At 34.9% G+C, this 22,026-nt stretch overlaps 2 protein-coding genes across 8 annotated transcripts; both read right to left on the bottom strand.

Moving 5' to 3' along the window:
- Positions 1-1,023: 1,023 nt before the first annotated feature.
- LOC105950991 (sporulation-specific protein) lies at positions 1,024-9,918 on the bottom strand. 7 transcript variants are annotated; one of them, XM_088815386.1, is made up of 12 exons: positions 9,566-9,918; positions 9,098-9,262; positions 8,277-8,407; positions 7,944-8,144; positions 7,652-7,774; positions 7,480-7,517; positions 7,294-7,390; positions 3,015-6,971; positions 2,529-2,675; positions 1,890-1,988; positions 1,652-1,794; positions 1,024-1,573 (listed from the first exon to the last, which is right to left on the bottom strand). In XM_088815386.1, the coding sequence occupies exons 3-12, from the start codon at positions 8,352-8,354 to the stop codon at positions 1,294-1,296; spliced, it is 5,163 nt and encodes a 1,720-aa protein (XP_088671512.1). In that variant the 5' UTR covers positions 8,355-8,407; positions 9,098-9,262; positions 9,566-9,918; the 3' UTR covers positions 1,024-1,293. The 7 variants fall into 7 exon arrangements, with proteins under 7 accessions (XP_088671512.1, XP_088671513.1, XP_088671515.1 ...); XM_088815387.1 differs by having other exon boundaries at positions 8,277-8,404; positions 9,566-9,909; XM_088815389.1 differs by having other exon boundaries at positions 8,277-8,404; positions 9,081-9,262; positions 9,566-9,909.
- Positions 9,919-14,141: 4,223 nt separating this feature from the next.
- Positions 14,142-15,507, bottom strand: LOC105950990 (F-box/kelch-repeat protein At3g23880). Its single transcript, XM_012974382.2, has one exon. It carries the CDS (start codon positions 15,432-15,434, stop codon positions 14,316-14,318), a length of 1,119 nt encoding a protein of 372 aa, XP_012829836.1. The 5' UTR covers positions 15,435-15,507; the 3' UTR covers positions 14,142-14,315.
- Between the last annotated feature and the right edge of the window lie 6,519 nt (positions 15,508-22,026).

Below are 22,026 nucleotides of genomic sequence, written 5' to 3' on the forward strand. Positions count from 1 at the left end.
GGTTAGATAAGGAATAAATATTTAGTTTTCTATATTATTAAATTCCTTTTCCTTCTTGACCATGACTTTTTAACCTAATTATTTTTCTTGTACAGGAAGATTCAATCACATATAAAAGGGACGACATTACAACGTGATTGCGTGCGGCTTTTTTGGAGAGAAAGATTTTCTCTTTTCTGTGTCGCTCTTCAAGCGTTTTTTTTTATCGAGAGAAAAATTCACAGAGAAATTATTATTTGTTCTCGTTTTTATTGCTCCATCGTGATATGTGATTTTCATAGAAATATATCGACTTCAAGGCTTTGTGGTGAAGACATCAAGATTCAAGGAGTATCACCAGTTTGCTTCTTCTATACAAAAAGAAGATCGGTTCTTCGGGAGAGGGGCTTAAACAGATCTCGGGAGGAGATCGATCCGCCGACTGAGGGATTCAGCGTTGAAGGGAGTTCAACCGTGCGGAGCAAGAGACGTGCTGCAAATTGAAGATTTATAATTCAGCGTAGTATACAAGAACGGCGTCAACAAAGAGGGAGTCTTTGTATTTTGATTAAGTCCTATTATTGTATTCGTAAAACTAAAAATTAGTAAATTTTATTTGCAGGTCCCCGTGGATGTAGGGTACAATTGTATCCGAACCACATTAAAATTTGTGTCTCGTTTATTTCTGTTTTTACGAACTGCTTCACGAACTGTTGCAACTCTTCACGCAACAGTAACGAAAAACTGAATCTGACACAAATAATTTATATCTGCACAAAATAAATTCTAACAAACACGAACATATGCTTGCTTATGGAAATGTGTAAAAGCTCCATTTGCTCCTGTTATTTGACAAATCTCTTCCTTTCTGAGTGGGGCATCGCCACTCCCTTTGGCAACATCTACTAATTTCATAACTTAATTTGAGAAACAAAGGCATCGCCACTCCCTTTGGCAACATCTTAAGTTTGAAAGCCATGTTTCGAACAAGAGGTTTCGAGATTCCAATTAAAATTATTTAAAAAAAAAAACAAAAAAAAAAGCTTGAAAGGGTTGCAAACATATTTAATAACATTACAACTAACTATGATAAGAGTTATTTGCCAAGTAGAAAATATGGCACCACTTGCAATAGTTATTTACAATGAGAACTACACATTTTTGGTACTTAGCCCATTTCATGTGACTAGTACAACATGCTCTTTAACCAACATCTACTTCTTGAGCTTCATAAGAATTTAAAAAAAAAATTAAAAATTAAAAAAAAAAATAAAAAAGAAAGAAACCCGCGAAAATGGAAGACAAAATATGTTCCTATGAAGTATGGTCCACAATATTAGCAGAGGACGATCGATTTAAGGTTATTTTCTTGGATATTCGGACATTCTTTAACATCATATCGAGTTTCTCTCTCTCACCTTCCACCTCAGCAAATCGGAGGCTGAGCTGAGAGAAACGGTTATGCATTTCTCTCAGTTCCGCCTCCACGTCAGCATTCCTTCCCTTTAGTTCCAACATTTCTTTTATCAACTCATTTATGTCTCTAAAACTCTTCAAAACCGCCTCCTCGTCACTATGTTGTTTCAAGAAAGAACTAAAAAAACAACAAACAATTAAGTGTTAAGATTTTTCAGACAATTGAAATTATTACAGATATTGTGAAGTGCTTTACCTCTGGAATTGGATGTTTGATTTATTTTTCGATTTTAATGCTTCTGCGAGTTCAATTTCCAATGCAAGTACCCTTTCTAATGCATTGCCACCACTCGAGATCTCGTCGAACAATGGAAACATGTTTCTTAACTCTTCGTTTGCCTTTTTAAAGGACAACAAATAAAACATAGGTAAGAATCTGAATCGTCGATATTTGAATATTAATTATTAATTGAACGAAACATTAATGAGCTCACTTTTTGCAGTTCCGTGATTCCCGTTTGTGGAACTTGACGATCCGGGCCCACATCATGGCCTATGTTGAAGACTATATTTTCGTTTTTCATCTTTTCCAACTTCAAGAAACGAAGACGAAAAAATTCCGTAAGAATTCCATTAGACATAATAAATCAGAATTTAATCATTTCAAATGGACTCCATCCTTCCCATATTAGCTGTCAATTTTGTTTGTTGAGCACAGATTAAGAAAAAACATAACATAGAAAATTACTAATATACCCATGCCATTAATTTTTTTTCAATTAATTAAGAGAGATAAATGCAAAATTGAAAAAGTGCAATTAATGATTCATTGGAGGGAATATTGTTTATTGAATTCTGAATTCAACACCCATGTATTTACTCTAATTGTAAAAAAGACTCCTTTATTATTAATATTAGCCAAAAAACCCCTATGATTCAATTTTTTTTTAGCAAACTACCCCTAAAAACTCACCATTTAGGAGGGTGTATGCTAAAAAAACGCATCATAGGGGGGGTTTTTGCTAATATTAATAACACGAGGAGTCTTTTAGCAATTTGATATGTAACAGGGGTATTAGAAATATATCGACAACAATATTAGACTCTTTCAAGATTTAGACACACATACATACCTCTTCATGTAAATGTTCCAAGCTGAATCTCAATTTTTGCGCACCCAAATGTTCGTTGTTAATAATTGAATTATTGCCGTTGCTCTGTGGGGAATCTTCCGTGACAAGTAACTCGGGTATTGGGTCCGTGCCTATAGGTGCCGTTTCCTGCATGATGGCAAACCATAACATGTGTAAGAATTTTCCTTAGAAAACTGTCTATTCATATTTACGTAAGAAACATCTATCTATCGAACCACAAGTTCGATTTAGTACGGAAAGTTTAGATTATCAATATTAATGCATGGTTCCTATTCTTGGAATACAATTATCAATATCTAAAAAAAACGGTCGTAAAACGGGACTTTTCGGCATGAGGATAACTTGTCAAGCTAGTTAAAATCCCGATTTCGATTAATCTTCAGCAGTTTATTCAGACACTCAACTGATTCATAGGCTAAACAAAATCAACAGAATCGCCTAAAAAATGTCGAATTGAAGAATTACCTGTGCAGACTCGTCTGTATCATCAATTTCACCATCTTGAATCGATTTTAATTTTCCTGTTTTAACGTCACGCGTTAATTCATCCTTCTCCAAATCCACAGAAGATTTCAAAATCTCCAATCTACCCTTCACCGAGCTAAGTTCAACAGCAAGCCTCGATTTCTCCTCCTCAAATTCTCGCAAAGAATCCGCAACTTTTTCTTTTTCTTCCTTACAACATTCTAAGCTCAGCAAAGCGCATTCCAGCTCAGCCTTTGTCCTGTCGTAAGCGTTGCTCTTCTCACGCTTCTCCAAAATCGCCGCCTTCAACTCTTCTTCCAAATTCGACATTCTAAGCGCCAGCTCGTCGCTCTTCTTCAAGCTCACAGCTTCCGATTTTTTCCTGCTCTCGATTTCGTCAATAGCATCCTGCAGCTTCAAAAGCATCTCTTCCCCGTGTTTTTTCGACATAGAAAGCTGCTGGTTCAGTTCTTGGACCGTACTTTGACACTGCTCTTTAATGAAAGCAATCCTCAACGAATCTTGTACTTCCGGTTCTCGTTTTTCGCGAGCTGTAAGAGATTCGGCCTTGTCTTTGAGTTCCTTCAAATGAATCGATAAGTTCTTGAATTCTTCGGTTTTCAGAACCTGTTCAGACAGCTTATGCGAAAGCTCGTCTTTTTGCTCCTCCAAAGAAGCTATGTTCGAAAACTGTTCGTCGACTTTGTCTTTGAGTAATATAGCTAAAATTTCGAGTTCCTCTTTCGAAGCAGTCAGCCCGTTTATTTCTTCCTCCATAGCTTTTATCCCTTTTTTCAGCCGTTCTATCTCAGAATCTCGTAAAATGGTATCCGAGGAAAAACGGGTTTCCATTATTTTTAGGTTTTCCTTGCAATTTTCAAGTTCGTCACTGATCGAAATAGCGGAAACCGAAAGAAGCTTGTTTTGAGCTTCGGAAGCTTCTAAATCGGATCTTAAGCTTTCGAGACTTGTTGATAAGATAGCTTCTGTCTCAAGAAACCTTGCCTGAAGATCCTCGGTTAAGGTTTCGTAATGGTTTGCAAGATAAACCAGTTTAACATCAGCTAAAAGCGAATACTCGTGCATCTCTAACAACTGGCTTTCGAAACTAGCTCGATCGGAATTATTTCTCTCTTCGAACGCATTTAGCTGACTCAAAAGATGGGATTTTTCCAATTCAAGATTCGATGCCAGTTCCTTAACATGCATCAATTCGGCTTTTTGCTGTTCAGAAGCTTCTAAATAAGATCTTAGCTTTTCGAGACTTATCAATAAGTTAGTTTTTTCTTCAAGATGGTGATTTAGGGCAGCCTCTGTACTGTGAAACCTTGTCTGAAGATCTTTGACGCACTCTTGTGAGGATACGTGCTTATGCATGAGTTCCTCGATTAGGGTTTCGTAATGGTTTGCAAGATAAACAAGTTTAACATCAGCTGAAAGAGAGTACTCATGCATCTCTAATAACCCAGTTTCGAAACTAGCTCGATCGAAATTTTGCTGGCTCAAAAGACGAGATTTTTCCAATTCAAGATCCGATGCCAGTTCCCTAACGTGGATCAATTCGGCTTTTTGCTGTTCGAAATCGAACAAATTATCCTGATGTTTGTCTGAGTGAAAAGTCAGATCTCTTACTTTTCGTTCCAGTTCATCTTTGCAAGCTTTCACCACATGCAACTCATCGTTCAAAACTTTCGAAGTCTCGTTCAGACAACTAATTGCATACGAAAGCTTGTTCGATTCCTCGGTTTTGTCATGTAAGCACATCGCAAGTTCTTGCTTATCATGCATTAGCTCGGTAATGGTTAAATCTTTCGTCCGAAGTTCTTCTGCCAGAGAGTCCAAACCCGAGATTTCTCGAGCAAGGTGACCGTTATTATTACACGTCAATTCTTGCATTTGATCTTCCAAACGAGCGAAATCAGACAAAAGTACTATGTTCTGCTCGAAATAATTCTCTTCGTATTCAGAACCTAACTGAATTTTGTCGGCCACCGATTCAAGCTGAACTTGAAATTTGTCCACAAGGGCATTCGACAAATCGAGTTTAGTCACCATCTCTTGCATGGCACTTCTGAAACTCTCCTTCATCGTCAGAGTATCTGACCTGGCGGCCCTCATCGCCACGTCAGCAACGTCTCTCTCACTTTTCAGATTTCGATTCTCTTCCATTAGTTGACGAGTTTTCACTACAGCGTTATCCTGCATTTCCTCTAACTGCAAAAGGGCATCTTTTATTCCCACACTCTCCAAATCGGAATCGTTGTGAGATGCTAATAAATCTCTCAACTTTTCTTGAACAAAATCGATAGTTCCCTCGAGATTTTCCTTGGAAGAAACCAATTCATCTGATTCAGCTTTAAGGGCCGTTATAGTTTCCTTCAAAAGTGACGCTTCATTAGCAAGTTTCTCGTTTTCGAATGCCTCGTTTTTCAATCGAAGCGACAGCTCAGCATTCTCAGCCAAACAAGCCACAACGGTGCTCTCCGAATCCTTCTCCTTCTGACCAAGACGATAATTTTCCTTCGAAATATCCGCCAACTTCTCCTCCAAGATCCGATTCTGCGAAACGCTACTATATTTGTACTCGTTGAGTTCGTGAATATCGTCCTTCGCCTTCTGCAACCTCACCATCAACTCGTTTTGAGAAGCGGTCGAGAGTTTCAACTCTTCCACAAGTTCGTCAATTTTCTCCTTCATATTTCTGATTTCAAAATCGGCTTCGATCAACGGTTCTTGAAGTGCTCTAGAGTATATATCCAAGTTCAAATTCATCGAATACATTTCGATGAGTTCTTCTTCAGCCCTTCGATAAAGCTCCTCGTGCATGGAGAAAGATCTTTTCTTTTTCGCTTCATAATCTTCTTGATTCTGAATAGGTACAGCTTGTTTGATGAGGCTTTCGTTAGTCTCGAACATGGAAGTAACCTGTGAGGAAAGCACATCGAGGTCTTTTTGTAATTTATCCACCGCTATCGAGTAATTTAGACGAGCCCTTTTCAGAGCAGCTTCCGAAATTGTAGCCCTTTTCTCGAGCTCTTCGTTAATGGCTTCCAAATCACGTTTCTCTTCGACGAATCGAAGCATTTGCTGACTTATATCTTGGCTGAGTTTTTCAGTTTCGGATTTAGTGACCGATAAATTGTAGAGGCAAGTGGCGTGCTCTTTGGTCACGTGCTGTAATTCACCGAGCATGCGCTTTTGATTTTCTTCCAGCTCGTGAATTAGTGCTTCGTAGTACAGTTCCATTTGATCCATTTTTCTTGTAAGAGATTCCTTTTCGACTTTCGCGTCGTCCAATTCTCTTACAAGATCGAAGATTTGAGCTTTCATTGCATCGATGGGATCAAAGATTTCCGGCTGACACAAATCGAGACCGAGCCCGTTTTCAGACACAAAACGATCGTCCTTAAAAGATGCGGTGTTTCGATTTTCGGTCGTTTTCTTAATCCGGGTTATTTCGTTCTTGAAATCCAGACATTCTGATTTCAAGACAGAAACCTCGTTCGCCAGCTGTTCGGACGAAGACGCCTCGGCCGCCAGCTGGCGTGAGAGCTTTTGCGTTTCGGAGCCTAATTCGTCAGCTAGGGTCTGCAGAGAGTCGACTTCGAGTTTGAGGTTGAAAAATGAAGATTCGGATAATTCCAAACTTGCTCTAAGTCGACTGTTCTCTTCGAAAGCCGTTGCTAATTCGTTGTTATTGTCTGTTGTGGATTTATCTGAACCAACACTCCCTTGGGCCGTGTTTGGATGATCGGGTGTACCTCTTTTGACTTTATGTGGACTAGAAGTTGTACTTTTGGAATCAACTTCATGCTTCTCCGCAGAGAAACTTCCGGAAGTATTCGATGAGCCATCGAATCCAGTAGCCGAGCCTCCATATTCTTCGCTCGGGTTCACTTCTTCTTCGAGCGAAGAGACCTCGTTAGCATCTGATTTAAATTTAATATGTGCACCCACCTATTTAGAAAAAAAAAAAAAAAACATCTTTAACTATGTTTATATTCAAATTTGAAATTCAAATCAATCATTAAGGCTCCGTTTGGATCAAGAAAAAAAATGCTAAGTACAAAGATGAAAGGACTAGGTAAAATGCTTTTCCAACGTAATCAATTTCATTACCATTTTTCTTAGAAACCGAACATACTAACGATTTTCAATTTCTTTTTGTTTTCATTTGCTTTTGCATTTTCTTTTTTCGTTCATTTCAAAATTCATGAACCAAACAGAGCCTTAAAAAAGAGCAACGTCGTTCGATTCTAATGGATAGAGATAATAAGACCTCGTCGATGGTGACCTCTTCAGGATATTGTATTTTGGCAGGGGCACTATCGGCATGTAATCCCTTTTCTCTGAGTTCTCTCTGCTGCTCAAATTCCCTGCATGAAGTAAAAATTATTTTTTCGATAAATATAATAATAATTGCGTAGAAAATCGAGGGCAGCATTGAAGAATAATGTTTCGGTACCTAAATCCAGTTTTTGAGGTAAGGAGCTGAATGGTAACCTGGAAACATATGAATTCAGTCAATTAAAAAAATCGAAACGTAACAACATTAAAAGCGTCGATAAGATACCAAAATGAAATGGGGGAAAAAGAAAACGAAATAAATGATTAATCGATTTTTTAATTTCACTTACATGTAAAATAGTTCCGAAATTGCATCCGTGAAGAGGAAGTGATACATCAGAAGGCTTTAGACCATCAACATAATCGGCAAGATTTACGGAAGCTTCACCGAGGATGCTTGCCCTCGAAGATCCCTGCAATAAAAATCGAAGTCGAACGAGATTTATTTAAAAACGACGAAACATTTATTACAACTGAAAATGCTAGAAATAGCAACATTTTGGATATTTCTTTACGAGGGTTTTCATTTTCGCATGCTAATAAATAGTCGATACGTGGGAAATTAAGATAGAAAGAAAGTACCATGGCCACGACAATTTTGTAGAGCTTCTCATCGTAAAGTTTGGTTCTAGAATCTTGAAGAAGCCTCGTCGTTTCGTAAATAGGATCGGACCATTTACATGTTCCATTTCTTACGTTTGCTTTTGTTGTCTTAGCTGTAGCTTTCCCTGTATCGGCAGGTATGAACGATATAAACAACTTCTCCCATCCACTTTGTGGAATCTGAAAACATCAAACCGTAAAAAAAAAAAAAAAAAAAAAAAAAAAAAAAAAAAAAGACATACCGTTAAGACATAGCATAAATAACCTAGTACTCAGAATTTATTACAAAAACAAAAACAAAAGAAATCTTACATGCGTTGCATGGAATTGGAGGCGAAAGACGACTTTGACTTTATTCTTCTCGAGCTTCCACTTAGAAACCCTCGACATTATTCCACACCTCGTTTAAGCATCATCTATCCACTGGGTATTTAGAAACACTGCTGAATAGAATATCAAACACTTTCAAAACCTAAGCGCGAAACTGAATTTATAATCAAATCAATGAAATAAAGAATTAAAAAAAGAAGATCACGTAAGTGGACAAGTCAGAAACATAGTACTAATAACGATTTTTCCTTTTCGTTTTTTTTCTTTTCAAGCATACAAGCTAATGTGAATCAAATAAAACGGGAATTCGAATCAATGATGCGATCGATACACAGATTGCTCATTCGGAGTTAAATAACTGTAGTCACAAGGGTTTAAAGAAAAGGTTCTTGGGTTTCGGGTTTTCAGGGTTTACGGGGTCTCGATTTCGGGTTTACGGATCTTGAAAATGGACAGCAGCAGGAAATTCATATCGGAACAGGAAAAAAAAAATCATTTAAGTGGACAAGTCACAAACAGAGTACCAATAACTATTTTCCTTTTCATTTTAAGCATACAAGCTAATGTGAATCAAATAAACGGGAATTCGAATCAATGATGCGATCGATACATTGATTGCTCATTCGGGGTTAAATAACTGTAGTCACAAGGGTTTGAAGAAAGGTTTTTGGGCTTCGGGTTTTCGGGGTTTCGGGTTTACGGATCTTGAAAATGGGCAACAGCAGGAAATTCATATAGGAAAAGGAAAAGAAATTAAAGAAAACATAGTTTACACATAAATGGAGCTAAAAGCAGCAAAATACCTTTTCTTGAAAATACAATGAGAGCTCTCCATAGATTTGATTAAGCCAACATAAAGACGGAAACTTTAATCGAAAAAAAAAAACCCGAAAAGCTTCGAATTAATGAACCCCACAACAATAATCCCACAACATTTTCTTGCACAACAGCAACACCAAAGATTCAATCTTGAAAAATTAAAAAAACAAGAATCAATAAATAAATCAAAGAAAAAAAAAGTGAAAAACACAGCAGCAAAACAATGTCACTCTTCAGTTACTTTTTTCAAGAACAGTAGCTCATTAAATTAATTGCAGAAAAGGGTTTACTCCCACTTCTCTTACAATGGTGGAATTTCAGACAGAGAAAAAAAAAAAAAAAAAAAAAAAAAAAGAGCTAGCGCGTCACTTTCACGAGCACAATCATAATCATTAAAAAAAAAAGGGGAAAAAATTCAACAGCCCTTCTGAGATGTTGAATTGTCTGCGTACCTAATTATGGATCTGAGGTGGGCATCTTCAAATGCAAGTGAAAATGAAATTCCGAAAAATTAAAATAAATAAAAATTAATAAATAAAAAGGGAATCTTTGTGTGAGAAGAGATGTTTTTGAACAGTGTCGATACTGTCTGAGTGGCGGTGGCCTAAAATTAGCAAGAACTCAAAATGCAGGAATTTCTTGAAAGTAATTTCTTTTATTTTTTTCTTTTACTAATTTAAAAAAAATAAAATTGATTAATTAAGTGAATAAAGTAGAGATTGGGGATAAAAAAAGGAGGGAAAATTCCTGACAAAAGCCTGTAATGGAACTAAATAATTTTGGAGTTTTTGATGGTAAGAATTTCTTGGTGGCTTACAGCTTTTGGAATTTATACACTTTGTTTGGAAATATTACGAATTTACAAGAATGCCCCTGCGATTTTGATTTTGTGTGGAGCTGATGAGGGTATTTTTGTCTTTTGAAGTGGCGCTAGTGTTGACTTCTCGTGCCAGATCTACCGAGAGTCAAGACTATACCTCTCTATCTTCCTTTTTTTCATATTTATTAATTTGATTTTATAAGGAGATATATTAATTACTGGGGAAAATAAATTCAAATATTAGTTTAATAAGTTGAACTTTTATAAATTAATGCAGTGGGGATTTGGAAAATTCTATTAATTTAGCAGATTATTAAATTATCGAGTTAATAATTGAACATATTTTCTCTATATATAGTAGATACTATTATTTAAGCGAAGTTATTAATTTATCGAGTATTAATTTATTGAGATTCTACTGTATATATTTCGAACACATTATATAGTTTTAGTTGAAACTTTTGTTAAATCCACTAATATGTAAGATTATCATGATTAAAAGGATCTATCAATATGGATGAAAATTATGATAAAATTTTCAAATCTAAAATAATAAATGTAGGACGACTTTTAATAAACGTGGAATATTTTATTAATTTTAAGTTTCAACCATTTCTACCTATTTAATATTTATTTTCTCTTCTATACTAATTCTAAATAAAAAAATCTTACAATACCATATTGTAGGATAGCTATATAAAAACAGTGATTTACAACTATTAGAAAACTGTAAAATAGCTATATAAAAACAGTGATTTACAAATAACAAATTTACAAAAAATAAAAATAACTACAAATGACAAAATCAACTATAAATTGTATAAATCAACACGTACAGAATATCGAAAACAATTATAAAACTATCGAAAACTACTGTAAAGTTATCGACAATAATTACAAGAAAATAAAAATAGCAAAACCCGAAATCAACTACAAAGTAATGGAAACAAGTGTAAAGAAAATTGAAAAACATCATAGCGAATATGATATAAAGAAAATCACAATAAACAAGAAAAAAAATATACACTTTTTGCTTGAATTGAACGGCACCAGATCTGAACTTGGTCGCGAAGCGTTTTGCATCGTCGGGTTTGTTGGAATGACGAGATCCGAAATATGCACTTGTAACCGTGCTTCCCATCGATGACGTTGTTTGATTTCCGTGTTGGATTCAAGCCGGTTGTGGAGGAGCGGCGACGAGGGCGGCGGCGGCGTTGGAGGAGCTGGTTGTGCATGGAGGAGAACGACGATGTCAAAGCCTTAGGCCGACGATGTGGAAGAGGTGGGGGGCGGCGGTGGCGACACAAAGGTGGAATGGGATGGAGGTGGCGGCTGCAGAGAGAAAAAAAGAGAAAATGATAAGTGAAAGAGAAGAAACGTGAAATAGTGTTTTATTTAAGATATCACAAATTTAAAGAAATTTAATTATTTAGGGATATATTAATCATGTCAACTCCAATTTTAATTAAAAAAAGTTTTTTTTTTTTTAATAAATAGGGGGTCTCACTAATAATGAAAAGAGAGATATATCCACCTTAATACAAGTAAATGATTTTGGGGGTTTTCACTAATTATCTTTTTTTTTTTTTTGTGTGTGGTTTGGTTTCTAATTACACTTTGGTTTCCATCTTTGGCCTTATTCCACTTTTGGCCCCTATGTTTGGAGTTATTCAATTTTTGGTCCCCATGTTTGGCCTTATTCCACTTTTGGTCCCCATTGTTCCAAAGTTATCAAAGTTCACCTCAAAGGTTCAATTTTAAATACTTTCGGTCCCCGCTGTCACATGCCCATTAGCATGTAACGGAAAACACTATTTTGGGGAGAGCACTAGTCTTGGGGAGAGCACTCATCTTGGGGTGGGCTTACTACTTAGATGCTTTCAGCAGTTATCCGCTCCGCACTTGGCTACCCAACGTTTACCGTGGGCACGATAACTGGTACACCAGAGGTGTGTCCTTCCCGGTACTCTCGTACGGAGAAATTGGTAGACACGCTGCTCTTAGGAAACAGTGCTATAGCATCTCGGTTCGAGTCCGAGTGGCGGCATGTCATCTCCTAAAAAAAGTAAATAGATCCTATAATGAAAATAATGAAAATGAATTGATGAATTCAATTCCAAATTTCAATTTTATAATTAAGGGAGTCCTTGTTTTTATGATATTTTCAACCTTAGAGCATATATTAATTCATATTTCTTTTTCAATCGTTTCTATTCTAATGACAATTCATTTGATAACCTTTTTTGCTGATGAAATTGTAAAACTATATGATTCATCCGAAAAGGGCATGATAATTTCTTTTTTGAAATTGAATTTTTTTTGCGGCCGGAAAATAATTAAAAATGTAAAATATAATTAATTTTTTAACAGTAAAAAATTAACTATAAAAATTATTGTTAATAATTAGAAACTCTCTAACACCATAAAAACAAATCCTGACCCCTTAAAACTCCTCAAAAACCAAATCACAAAAAAAAAAACATATCCCAAACCGAAAAATTAAATTAATTAAAATATTTTTGGGGCTGGAAAATAATTAGAAATTAAAAAAACTTATAGTTATTTTTTTTAATAATATTAAGTATAAATGAAATTTCTAATTATTTTCCAGCCCCAAAAATATTTTAATAATTTTTTTTCTTCAGTTTGGGATTTTTCTTTTTAGTGGTTTAATTTTTAAGAAATTTTAAGGTTGGGTTTTTTTTTTTTAAATAATTTGTTTATTTAATTTTTTTGATTATTAAAAAATTAATTATAAGTAGTATATTAAAAAAAAATTATTCTCCAGCCCCCAAAAAAAATTCAATTTCAATTTTATCTCAAAATAGTGTTTCCGTTACTTGCTAAGGGGCATGTGACGACGGGGACCGAAAGTGTTTAAAATTAAACTTAGAGATGAGCTTTGTTCACTTTGGAACAACGATGACCAAAAGTGGAATCGTGCCAAACAGCCGGGACCAAAAGTGTAAATTCTCCCCAAACATAATTATATATTTTACCAAAATTGAGTGGGAAGAATAGAATTTTAGAATCCAGCCAAACGTAACGTGGTAATAGTCTAGGTGGGTAGTCTTTGGACATTTTAGGTTGGCTTTTGCAAAACGTGAGGTCAGCAATTATGTCATGGTAATAGATTTGCTTTATTTTTGACGTTTGAAGGTTTGAATTTTAAATGAAGCCAAGTACATCAATACCATAAAACATTATTTAAATAAAAAATAACTCTTTCATCGGAACTCCAAATAATCTGATTCAGGCAGCATTGGAAAGCTTCAGGCTACAACTTTTTAAGTTTTGATATTCTACAAATTCGGTGGGGAACACCGATAAAATCTACTTAGAAGTCATCACCGCGGTGATGAAAATATGTTACCGCGGTATTGGAAAAGAAAACTCCCAAGTTAGCTATGGTTGTCACAACCACCTTAGTGGAAACTTGTTACCGTGGTGATGGATCTTGATAGGCGAAAACGCAAATGGTTTTGATATAGGCACATCCGAATAAAAGAAATGAGAACCGAATTTGATATAAATAACTCAACTTTATGCAAATAGCGGATAATAAGGTAGAGCAAGTCGTGCTGATAACATGTTATAAATCTACTAAAAAAAAAATTCAAGCAAAACAATAATATGGAAGATCAAACATAAGGAGAATAAAACATTTTCTACTTATTATTTCTTGTACTCTCAAGTGTCTTAAATTCATTACAATGCCATCTATTTATAGTTCTCAAAGAGCATATTGAATACATAAAGTATTAATGAAACCGTCTTAAACTATTACATTTTCCTTCTTTTTCTTTTTTTTTTTTAGAAAACTATTATGTTTTCACATCCACACTAAATGCATATTGAATGCATTCATAACATCAAAGATGTAATTGCTCATTTTTTTTTTTATTATTTTGGGTCAACATGAAACTATTTAATTAATTATAACTAATGTTACTGAACATTAACTTATTGATGTATGATGTCTAAGAGGAAACAATTTTGCCAATAAATTATCATTAAATCTAGAAATCATACCCAAATAAATGAGATAAAAAAGAACAAAAAAAAACTTTATAACAAAGCAAACATCAAAAAATACTGTTAGAGTTGGTACATAATAGCGAACACCACCAACCATCTTAATATTATCCAATTACGAAGAGTTGGTACATAACATGTACTGTTAGAGTAAAAGACTAGGGTTCGAATCATGTAGGTCACCTACTCTCCCAATTTGTAACTTGCATGATTTGAATTTTGAAAAGAAAAATCCAAGAAAATTAAACATCATTTAATCATATACTCCTTTTATGCTTTTTTTTTTACTTTTTTTTTTCTTTTAATCAAATCATACCATTCAAGTTTGCCTCCCATATTCACCACCATCAATCATCAGGTACAAGTGAGACTAAACTTTCTGTGTAGACCTCCGTTGCACGAACACGATGATCAAAGTCAACGGTGCGTTGTTGCCTGGCGCAGTTGTCTTTCTTATTGTAAATTAAAAAATCCAATCCGTACGTAAACAGAACCTCGCCACTTGGCAAAACAAACAACGGGGTTACGAGATTATAAGCTTTCGGCAATAAAGGCTCGCAAGAAATGGATGGATACGAAATAGCGACGTATTTAGACCAAGAATCTTCGACCCCATACTCATTCCAAATCCAGATGTCGAACCTAATAATTGGAGCATAGTCGGAAAACACACAAAGACATCCTTCGAGAACTGCCAATGTCGGCTTGTAATAACCCTCCATACAACTAGGTTGTTTCACGGTTCCAAAAGTCTCACTCTTCAAATCGAAACAAACACCTTCCCATTTCGAATTCCTTTTAATATCGGTTATCCAGTGAAACTTCCCACTCACAAACTTGGCTGAACCAAACATGTATACATCCTTAAAGAACAAATTACGTCCCCAAGAATCAGCCTTTAAGCTATACACTCTTGCGATACTCGAACCAATCACTAATATCATATAACTAACGGCATAAACCTTGTAATCACCACTACTCTCATCGAATCCAAAGCCGTATGCACGAATAGAACCGACATTCTTCGGGCATGTCGTTCCGGTAAAGAAGTCGGGCAATTCCTTGAACTCTCTTGTCGAAGGATTCAACAAGAAAAACCGACATGCGTCGACTAGAACGCAGATCAAACCGTTGCATGAATCCACGATAACTATATCTCTCGAAATATTCAACGGAAAGAAATTGAAAAAAGAGGCGCGAGTGACCGGTTCGGTGAACAAGGATGACAGAGAACATGCCTTTAGTCTGCCTTTACAGATTGAGATGATTCTTTTGTCGGCGAAAGATTCGATCTTTTTCGAGCGTTGGAGATGGGTTTTGATGAATTGTTTGCTGGAGATCAATGAACGCCATGATGGGGAAACACACTTAAATCTCAAGAGAGATTTTACCGGGAGTCTGTATAATATTTCTTCGGTGATTTCTTGGGGAAGATGAGTGCTTCGCTCAGCATTGCCGGTCTCCATATGCGGCGGCGGCTGTGGTTTATGATTAGGGTTTAGTTTGGGTTTGAGGTCTGTGTCGTATGAGAGAATTTTGATTAGGAAATCCAAACACAATTTCTTTTATCTTCTACGCCTGTTTTTTTTTTTTGGCAAATTACGGCAACCCCTGAAGTATGGTCAAATTACAAAGAAACTCTCTTGTAATTATAGTCAGGTTTTACATAAAATTTATGTTATTTGGTTATTTACCAAGCCAAATCGTATATTTAGTTTGGTAAACGGTATGACATATTGGTGTTACGAGATTTCGGTTCGGTTTTCTCGAATTAACATCCCTAAATTTTTACCTCCGGATGAGTCTTTTCATTAGATTATACATAGTTGAGGATGTGGCTATAATTACCCAAACATGATGGGGTTTTCATAATTTGACCATAACCTCATGTGTGACCGTAATTTAACTTTTATATATATATATATATATATATATATATATATATATATATATATATATATATATATATTTATTTAGAAGACCAACACAAATTCTTTTTTATCATAGATATAGCATTCCTCACACATTTAAATAACGCAATATACCATTCCAAACCCTAATTCTATTATTTTTTTTTCTCTCTCTCGTTCCCCTCTCTTCTTTCTTCCCGTCTTCTACCTTCTCCGGGTTTTTTTCTCTTCGTTTGGCGGTTATACAGCGATCCGCCATCGAGGACATCGCCGGCGAAGTTTTTGGGGTGAGGCGGTCATTAATATATAGAGCTCCTCTCTAAAAACACTAGAAAAAAAAGTTTAATAATATGACTCTCGTAATGGAATTATATTTTTCTTCAAGAGATTATAAATTATTGAATCAATATCTTATAAATAAAAGTAAGATTGTTCCTGGTAAACTATAGAAAATATTTTACAAATGATTATGCGCACAAAATTCAAACCACAAAGGGGTTAAGTGCTATTCACTTTATATAAAAATAAAATAAAATAAATCTAATTGGTTTTGAAGAAGGCACGGTGTTTGGATGAATTTTCTTGAACATCGATAGAGAAAAGCAGCCACCACCAGAAGCAGAAGCAGAAGCACTTCTCCTGCAGCTTTTCTCCTCAGCTTTTTCATGAGATGAATTCATCGGCTTTTCGGAAACATTATCCATTTTGTTCATCTTCTCCTTGTACACCTTTCGGATCATGTAAGCTTCGGCAAGCCCCACAGAAGCTGTTGAAATGGCTCTACCTTTTTTTCTAATTTATAAATCAAATTAATGTGCTGATCAAAGAATTAAGCTGTTGCAAATATAATAGATAAGTTGGAATGAACTTTTTTAAAAGCTGAAGCTGGATTGCTATATATATATATATATAGAGAGAGAGAGAGAGAGAGAGAGAGAGAGAGAGAGAGAGAGAGAGAGAGAGAGAGAGAGAGAGAGAGAGAGAGAGATTTTTTTGTGAACTTGGGGAGCAAGAAATGTGGTCGTAATGGATGACCTCTGCTGTATGTATTCTTGGGTTCAACTTTTTCTTCTTACTAGGAATTGTGTTTTGACTAGGCTTCCTATTTTTATTTTTATTTTTGATAAATAACTTGGCTTCCTAATTAGTGGGCAAAATTGAAATATTTAAAGTTTTATTATTTTACATTTAGGTTAAATAGCACTTAACCTTGAATGTGGTTATAAGATTTTGCAGATCACTTATTTGTGTTCGTAATATCAACACATAACACCCTTGTGGTTTATGGGGCTACTTCCGTCAGTTTTTCGGTCAAACTTGACCGCGTGTATCAAACTTCTTCAATGGGGTCATCTGCAAAAATGAAAGGAAAATGAAAGCACAAGTGGGTCATTTGCAAAAATTTACTTTGATGTTTGACACACACATTTAAATTTGACGGAAAAACTAACGTAAGCTATTCCACATAAACCACAAGGGAATTATGTTCTGATATTACGAGTATAAGGGGATATCTGCAAAATCTTATAACCATAAGGGGGTTTAAGTGCTATTTACCCTTACATTTATAGAGCGCTGACATAAATATTCTTACCTATTTGGTTTGATAGAGAAAGTAGGCACATTCTTTTAGCCTTCTTTTCAATTTCAAATTCTTTTGGACTAGGGACTAATTAAATTAGAACAGGGCAAAATACAATTTTCATCCCTTAAGTTAGCAATGATTTCATAATTGGTTCCTCATATTCATTAAAAACATATTTGGTCCCCCGTATTTCAAAAATTCAACAATTTTAATCATGTACGCCAATTTTTCATTAGTACTAACGGAATCAAGCGTGTAACCATCAATGCTTTAATTGACGGACTTTCGATAAATTAATGAAATGATAAAAAAATGTTAAATTATTTTTCATGAATATTGGGAACCAAATATAAAATTTGTGCAAACTTTGAAGGATGAAAGCTGTTATTCTCCCAATTAGATAGTGGTGCTTTGTGCTTTACAAAAAAGAAAAAAAAAATGAAGCATTGGAACAACATAAGGGAAGGCAATTCTTTCGTAGCTGATTATTTTGGAGAAACAAAGAACATGATTTTTGAAAGGAAAAAAAAAACGACGATGTCTAAGAATTTGTCGAAAAAATAGTCGATCAACTAAAATATCTTAGTCGAGTAAGCAAAAAAATGAAAAAAAAAACATGTAAATCATGTCTAAAGGATAGATAAAATTTGATTTTTTTTTTAAATCAGAATTAAAATGCTTACAAAAATAATTATATATTTTAAGAAAATTGAGTGGGAAGAATATAATTTTAGAATCCAGCCAAACACAACGTGGTAATAGTCTAGGTGCTATTGTTTGGACAATTTTGGATGGCTTTTGCAAAAAGTGAGGTCAGCAATTATGTCATGGTAGCTTTACTTTTGACGTTTGAGGGTTTGGATTTAGCCAACAATTATTAATTAAACAGTTACACTGAGATTTTACACACCTGGTTTAATAGTTTTCATATTTTCATTTGCTATGTTGTATAGTGTATACTCATAAAAAATATGTTAACACCAAACCTTGTTTGGTTGGGGAGATTAGTCAGGATTAATTAAATAATTGGATTTTGTTTAATGTTTGATATCTCCAATAATTTGTCGGTCGATCCGCAAATATTATGTCATCATGCCTTATCTTGTTTTTTAGACATGTTTTTTATTGGATCTTCCGAGGTCCAATAAAGGAATTGAGTTTCATTAGATTATTTAATTTTATCTTGGTTAATCTTATTTTGGCAACCAAACGAGACTTTAGTATACAAATAAGTGCATGATTTGCAGTCTATTTCATTACTTTTTTGGATGTTGATTATTACTTGTTTTGTGGTTATGTCTATTAAGTTTATATAACTTTGGTGTTGGTATTTCTATAGGTAAACATACGCCGATGGATGAATAATGCCGGAAATATATCAGTTCGGATGCAAAACCAAAACTTGGAGATGAAAATTGAATTACTATTTTGGGAGTGTTTTCCATTGTAATTATAAATCTTTCATCCGAACTCCAAATAACATGATTCTAGCAGCATTGAAAAGCTTCAAAGGACAAAGGACTACAACTTTCATGTTTTGACGTTCTACAAATTTGGAACATGGATAAAATCTACTTAGAAGTCATCACCGTGGTGATGAAAATATGTTGTCGCGGTATTGGAAAAGAAAATGCCCAAGTTGGTTATGGGTGTGATTACCACCGTACTGGAATTCTGTTACCGCGGTTATGGATCCTATTGGGCGAAAACGTGAAATTTCAAGCCCCATTAGATTTTTCTTTCTTCTTTGTCAAGAAAATACTACAAAAAGGATTTCCCTACATGACTAAGGACCTGAGCAACCGACATTTGCTATGAAGGTTGGCTTGTCCGGCATGTTGGATTTTACAGAATGACTTGCCTGCCCATTTGGGATTGAGTTGTTCTTATCTTATGAGAAAAAAACTAAAAAAATGTCATATTCTTCAGTAGCAAAGTCGTGATGTAGGGGCTCTTGATCCCCATTATTGGATGCGAATGCGCGGAGAATCGAGGGTCTAGGAGTTAGATCTCTAGTTTGGCATGAGCGTGGTGCGTGTGTGTCTAAGGTTCAATAATCATAGCGAGTTTGCTTCACATCTTGTTAGAAGCGGAAGTTTAAGTTTCAAAGTTTAAAGTTGGGTTTTAGCTACTACGAACACCCCAGGTAGATTCCCAACTTATAAGCATTTCTGAGCAGTCAAACCATGTCAGCATATCGCTATGTTACTAGCATCTACTATTTAGTCAATCAGGTCTAAAATTAAAGTGGTAACCGAACAAGTCATTCTTACAACAAAGATGGAACATCTCCGCATTAGTATGATATTGTCTATATGGACCAAGATCAGACTCAAACGGTTTTGCTATTGCATTTTCCCACAAAGCCTCACCCTAATATACACCATTAGCTTAAGCAAGAGTTGAATGATATTTAGTACAATTTCAACCCTACAATTACACAATCCTAAGAAGTATATTACCCAATTCAAGAATTGTAACAACAAATCACAAACATAAGATAATTATCACGTTAATTACATTATCGATCACGGACAATATAATCCTATTCAATCAAACTTATCAATATTCCCAAACGAGACTATGGAGGTTTACGCCGTTTACATTGAGGTTATACATATACCTTATAGTACTAATCTATTATTTCGATCTAAAAAGAAAATCAAAAGAACAAACATTCTCTAACTAATTATTAGCAGAGATTCAAAATCGTTACAAACTAATCAGAGACTCGAACCGGTTTTCAAGAATCGGAAGACGACACTGTGTTTGGATGAATTTTCTTGAACATGAACAACGAGAAGCAGCCGCCACCAGAAGCAGAAGCAGCACTACTCCTGCAGCTTTCACAGTAGCTTTCCGCTTTTTCTCGATCAGATGATGATTTCAGCTTTTTCGAACCATGATCGATTTTGTTCATCTTTTCGTTGTGGAGCTTCCTAATCACGTAAGCTTCCGTGAGATAGGCGGTCGACATGGCTTGGCTTTGTTCACTAATGAATCACTATATATCAGGAATAAAATTAAAATAAGTTTATGTTTGAAAGTGCTTATAATAAGTTGTGAAGCTGCAGAAGTTGGATGCTATGTATATATATATACATATATTAGAGCAAGAAAATATATTAATTGGTCCATAATGGATGACGCAACCGGAATTAATATTCTTGGAAGCTGCTTCAGCTTTTCCTTGTTAGGAGTTGTGTTTTGACTACCACTATTAAGTTGTAGAAATAAAAGCTTTTTAAGTCAATAATAGTGGAAATGAGGTCTACACTTGCATCACAATAAAAACGTGTTTTTATTTTATAAATATTTTTCTTTGTATATACTATATACTATATAGTGATTTAAAAAAATCCTATAATAATTCATAAAGGAGTTCTAAAAGGGTTTTGAAACCGGGACCAGAACCAGCCGGCTGAACCGGTTAAACAGCGACCCATTGCCTTATCCGGTTCAGTTTGACCGGTTGAACCGTAATATCGGAATCCAAGTGCAAATCGGGATTTTTTACCCAAAATTTGTGTTTTTTTTAGACATAACTAAATAAAATGGCCAAAACGACGTATTTTTACTGCCCGGCGGTTGGAAAAAAAATAAAATCATAATAATTTTTTTAATTCTAAGACATGTTATTATATATTATAATTTCTATAATATTTGAAATGATTCCCTGTGACATGTGGGTGTTGATATGTTGTGAATGTAAAAGAAAATAAGTTTGATTTACGTTTCAATTGGAATGAGTAATGAGTTAATGTGCGTGTAATAAAATATGTTTTATTTACTATAAAAATTATGTATAAATAATTATAAAATAAAAAATTAAAAAATCGGTTGAACCCCAGTTAAATCAGTCCAATCGTGACCCAGTAGCTTATCCGGATCAATTTTCGATCCGGTTTTCAAAACATTTTCTAATTGAGAATTCAATGTTAAGTCAATTCATTCCGTATTACTGCGTTTACTACTTTGTTAATTGTTAAAAAGCTACTGGCTGCCACTTAATTTAGTTTGATTTACATTTATATTAGGGTAAATTACAACCACTCTTGAGATATGGTCAAATTACGAAAAAATCCCTCTTGTTTGGGTAATTACAATCATCCCCTCAATTATAAATATTTTTACACGTCCACCCTTGCGACTTCAAATTTAGTGGAATCTTCTAGATTATATGGAATATTCTCAATTTTGTAGCCGTTTTATCCCATTTGAGCTCCACATTTTGAAGCAAAATGATTATAAGGTGTGTTTTTTGACTTGTATATATCAGATTGTAGTGCATCAGACACTGTATTTTTGTACAAAACGAGTACAAACTAGAGAACATTCACGGAATCTAGATGATTATCACTACCAAAAAACATGGCTTTTGTAACGGAAAACTTGTGACACACTAAATCTGTCACAATTAGTGATCGAATTAGTGTCAAATTTGTGACTGCTTTCATTACAAAAACTCTGCAATTGATTGTGACGAGTACATGACCAATTTTGCGACGAATTTTGTGACAACCAAACTTTTGTCACATTTCAGTCACATCTTGTTTGACAGAA

This window comes from Erythranthe guttata, chromosome 3, assembly GCF_056151865.1.
Source record: "Erythranthe guttata isolate IM_541 chromosome 3, IM_541, whole genome shotgun sequence".
Taxonomy (NCBI): Eukaryota; Viridiplantae; Streptophyta; class Magnoliopsida; order Lamiales; family Phrymaceae; genus Erythranthe; species Erythranthe guttata.

Coding starts and splice junctions, on each gene's coding strand:
- LOC105950991 (XM_088815386.1), bottom strand. CDS start 8,354: ATGTCGAGGGTTTCTAAGTGGAAGCTCGAGAAGAATAAAGTCAAAGTC. Junction 7,518..7,651: donor ATTTCGGAACTATTTTACAT/GTAAGTGAAATT, acceptor ATATGTTTCCAG/GTTACCATTCAGCTCCTTAC. Junction 1,795..1,889: donor GAATCACGGAACTGCAAAAA/GTGAGCTCATTA, acceptor TCCTTTAAAAAG/GCAAACGAAGAGTTAAGAAA.
- LOC105950990 (XM_012974382.2), bottom strand. CDS start 15,434: ATGGAGACCGGCAATGCTGAGCGAAGCACTCATCTTCCCCAAGAAATC.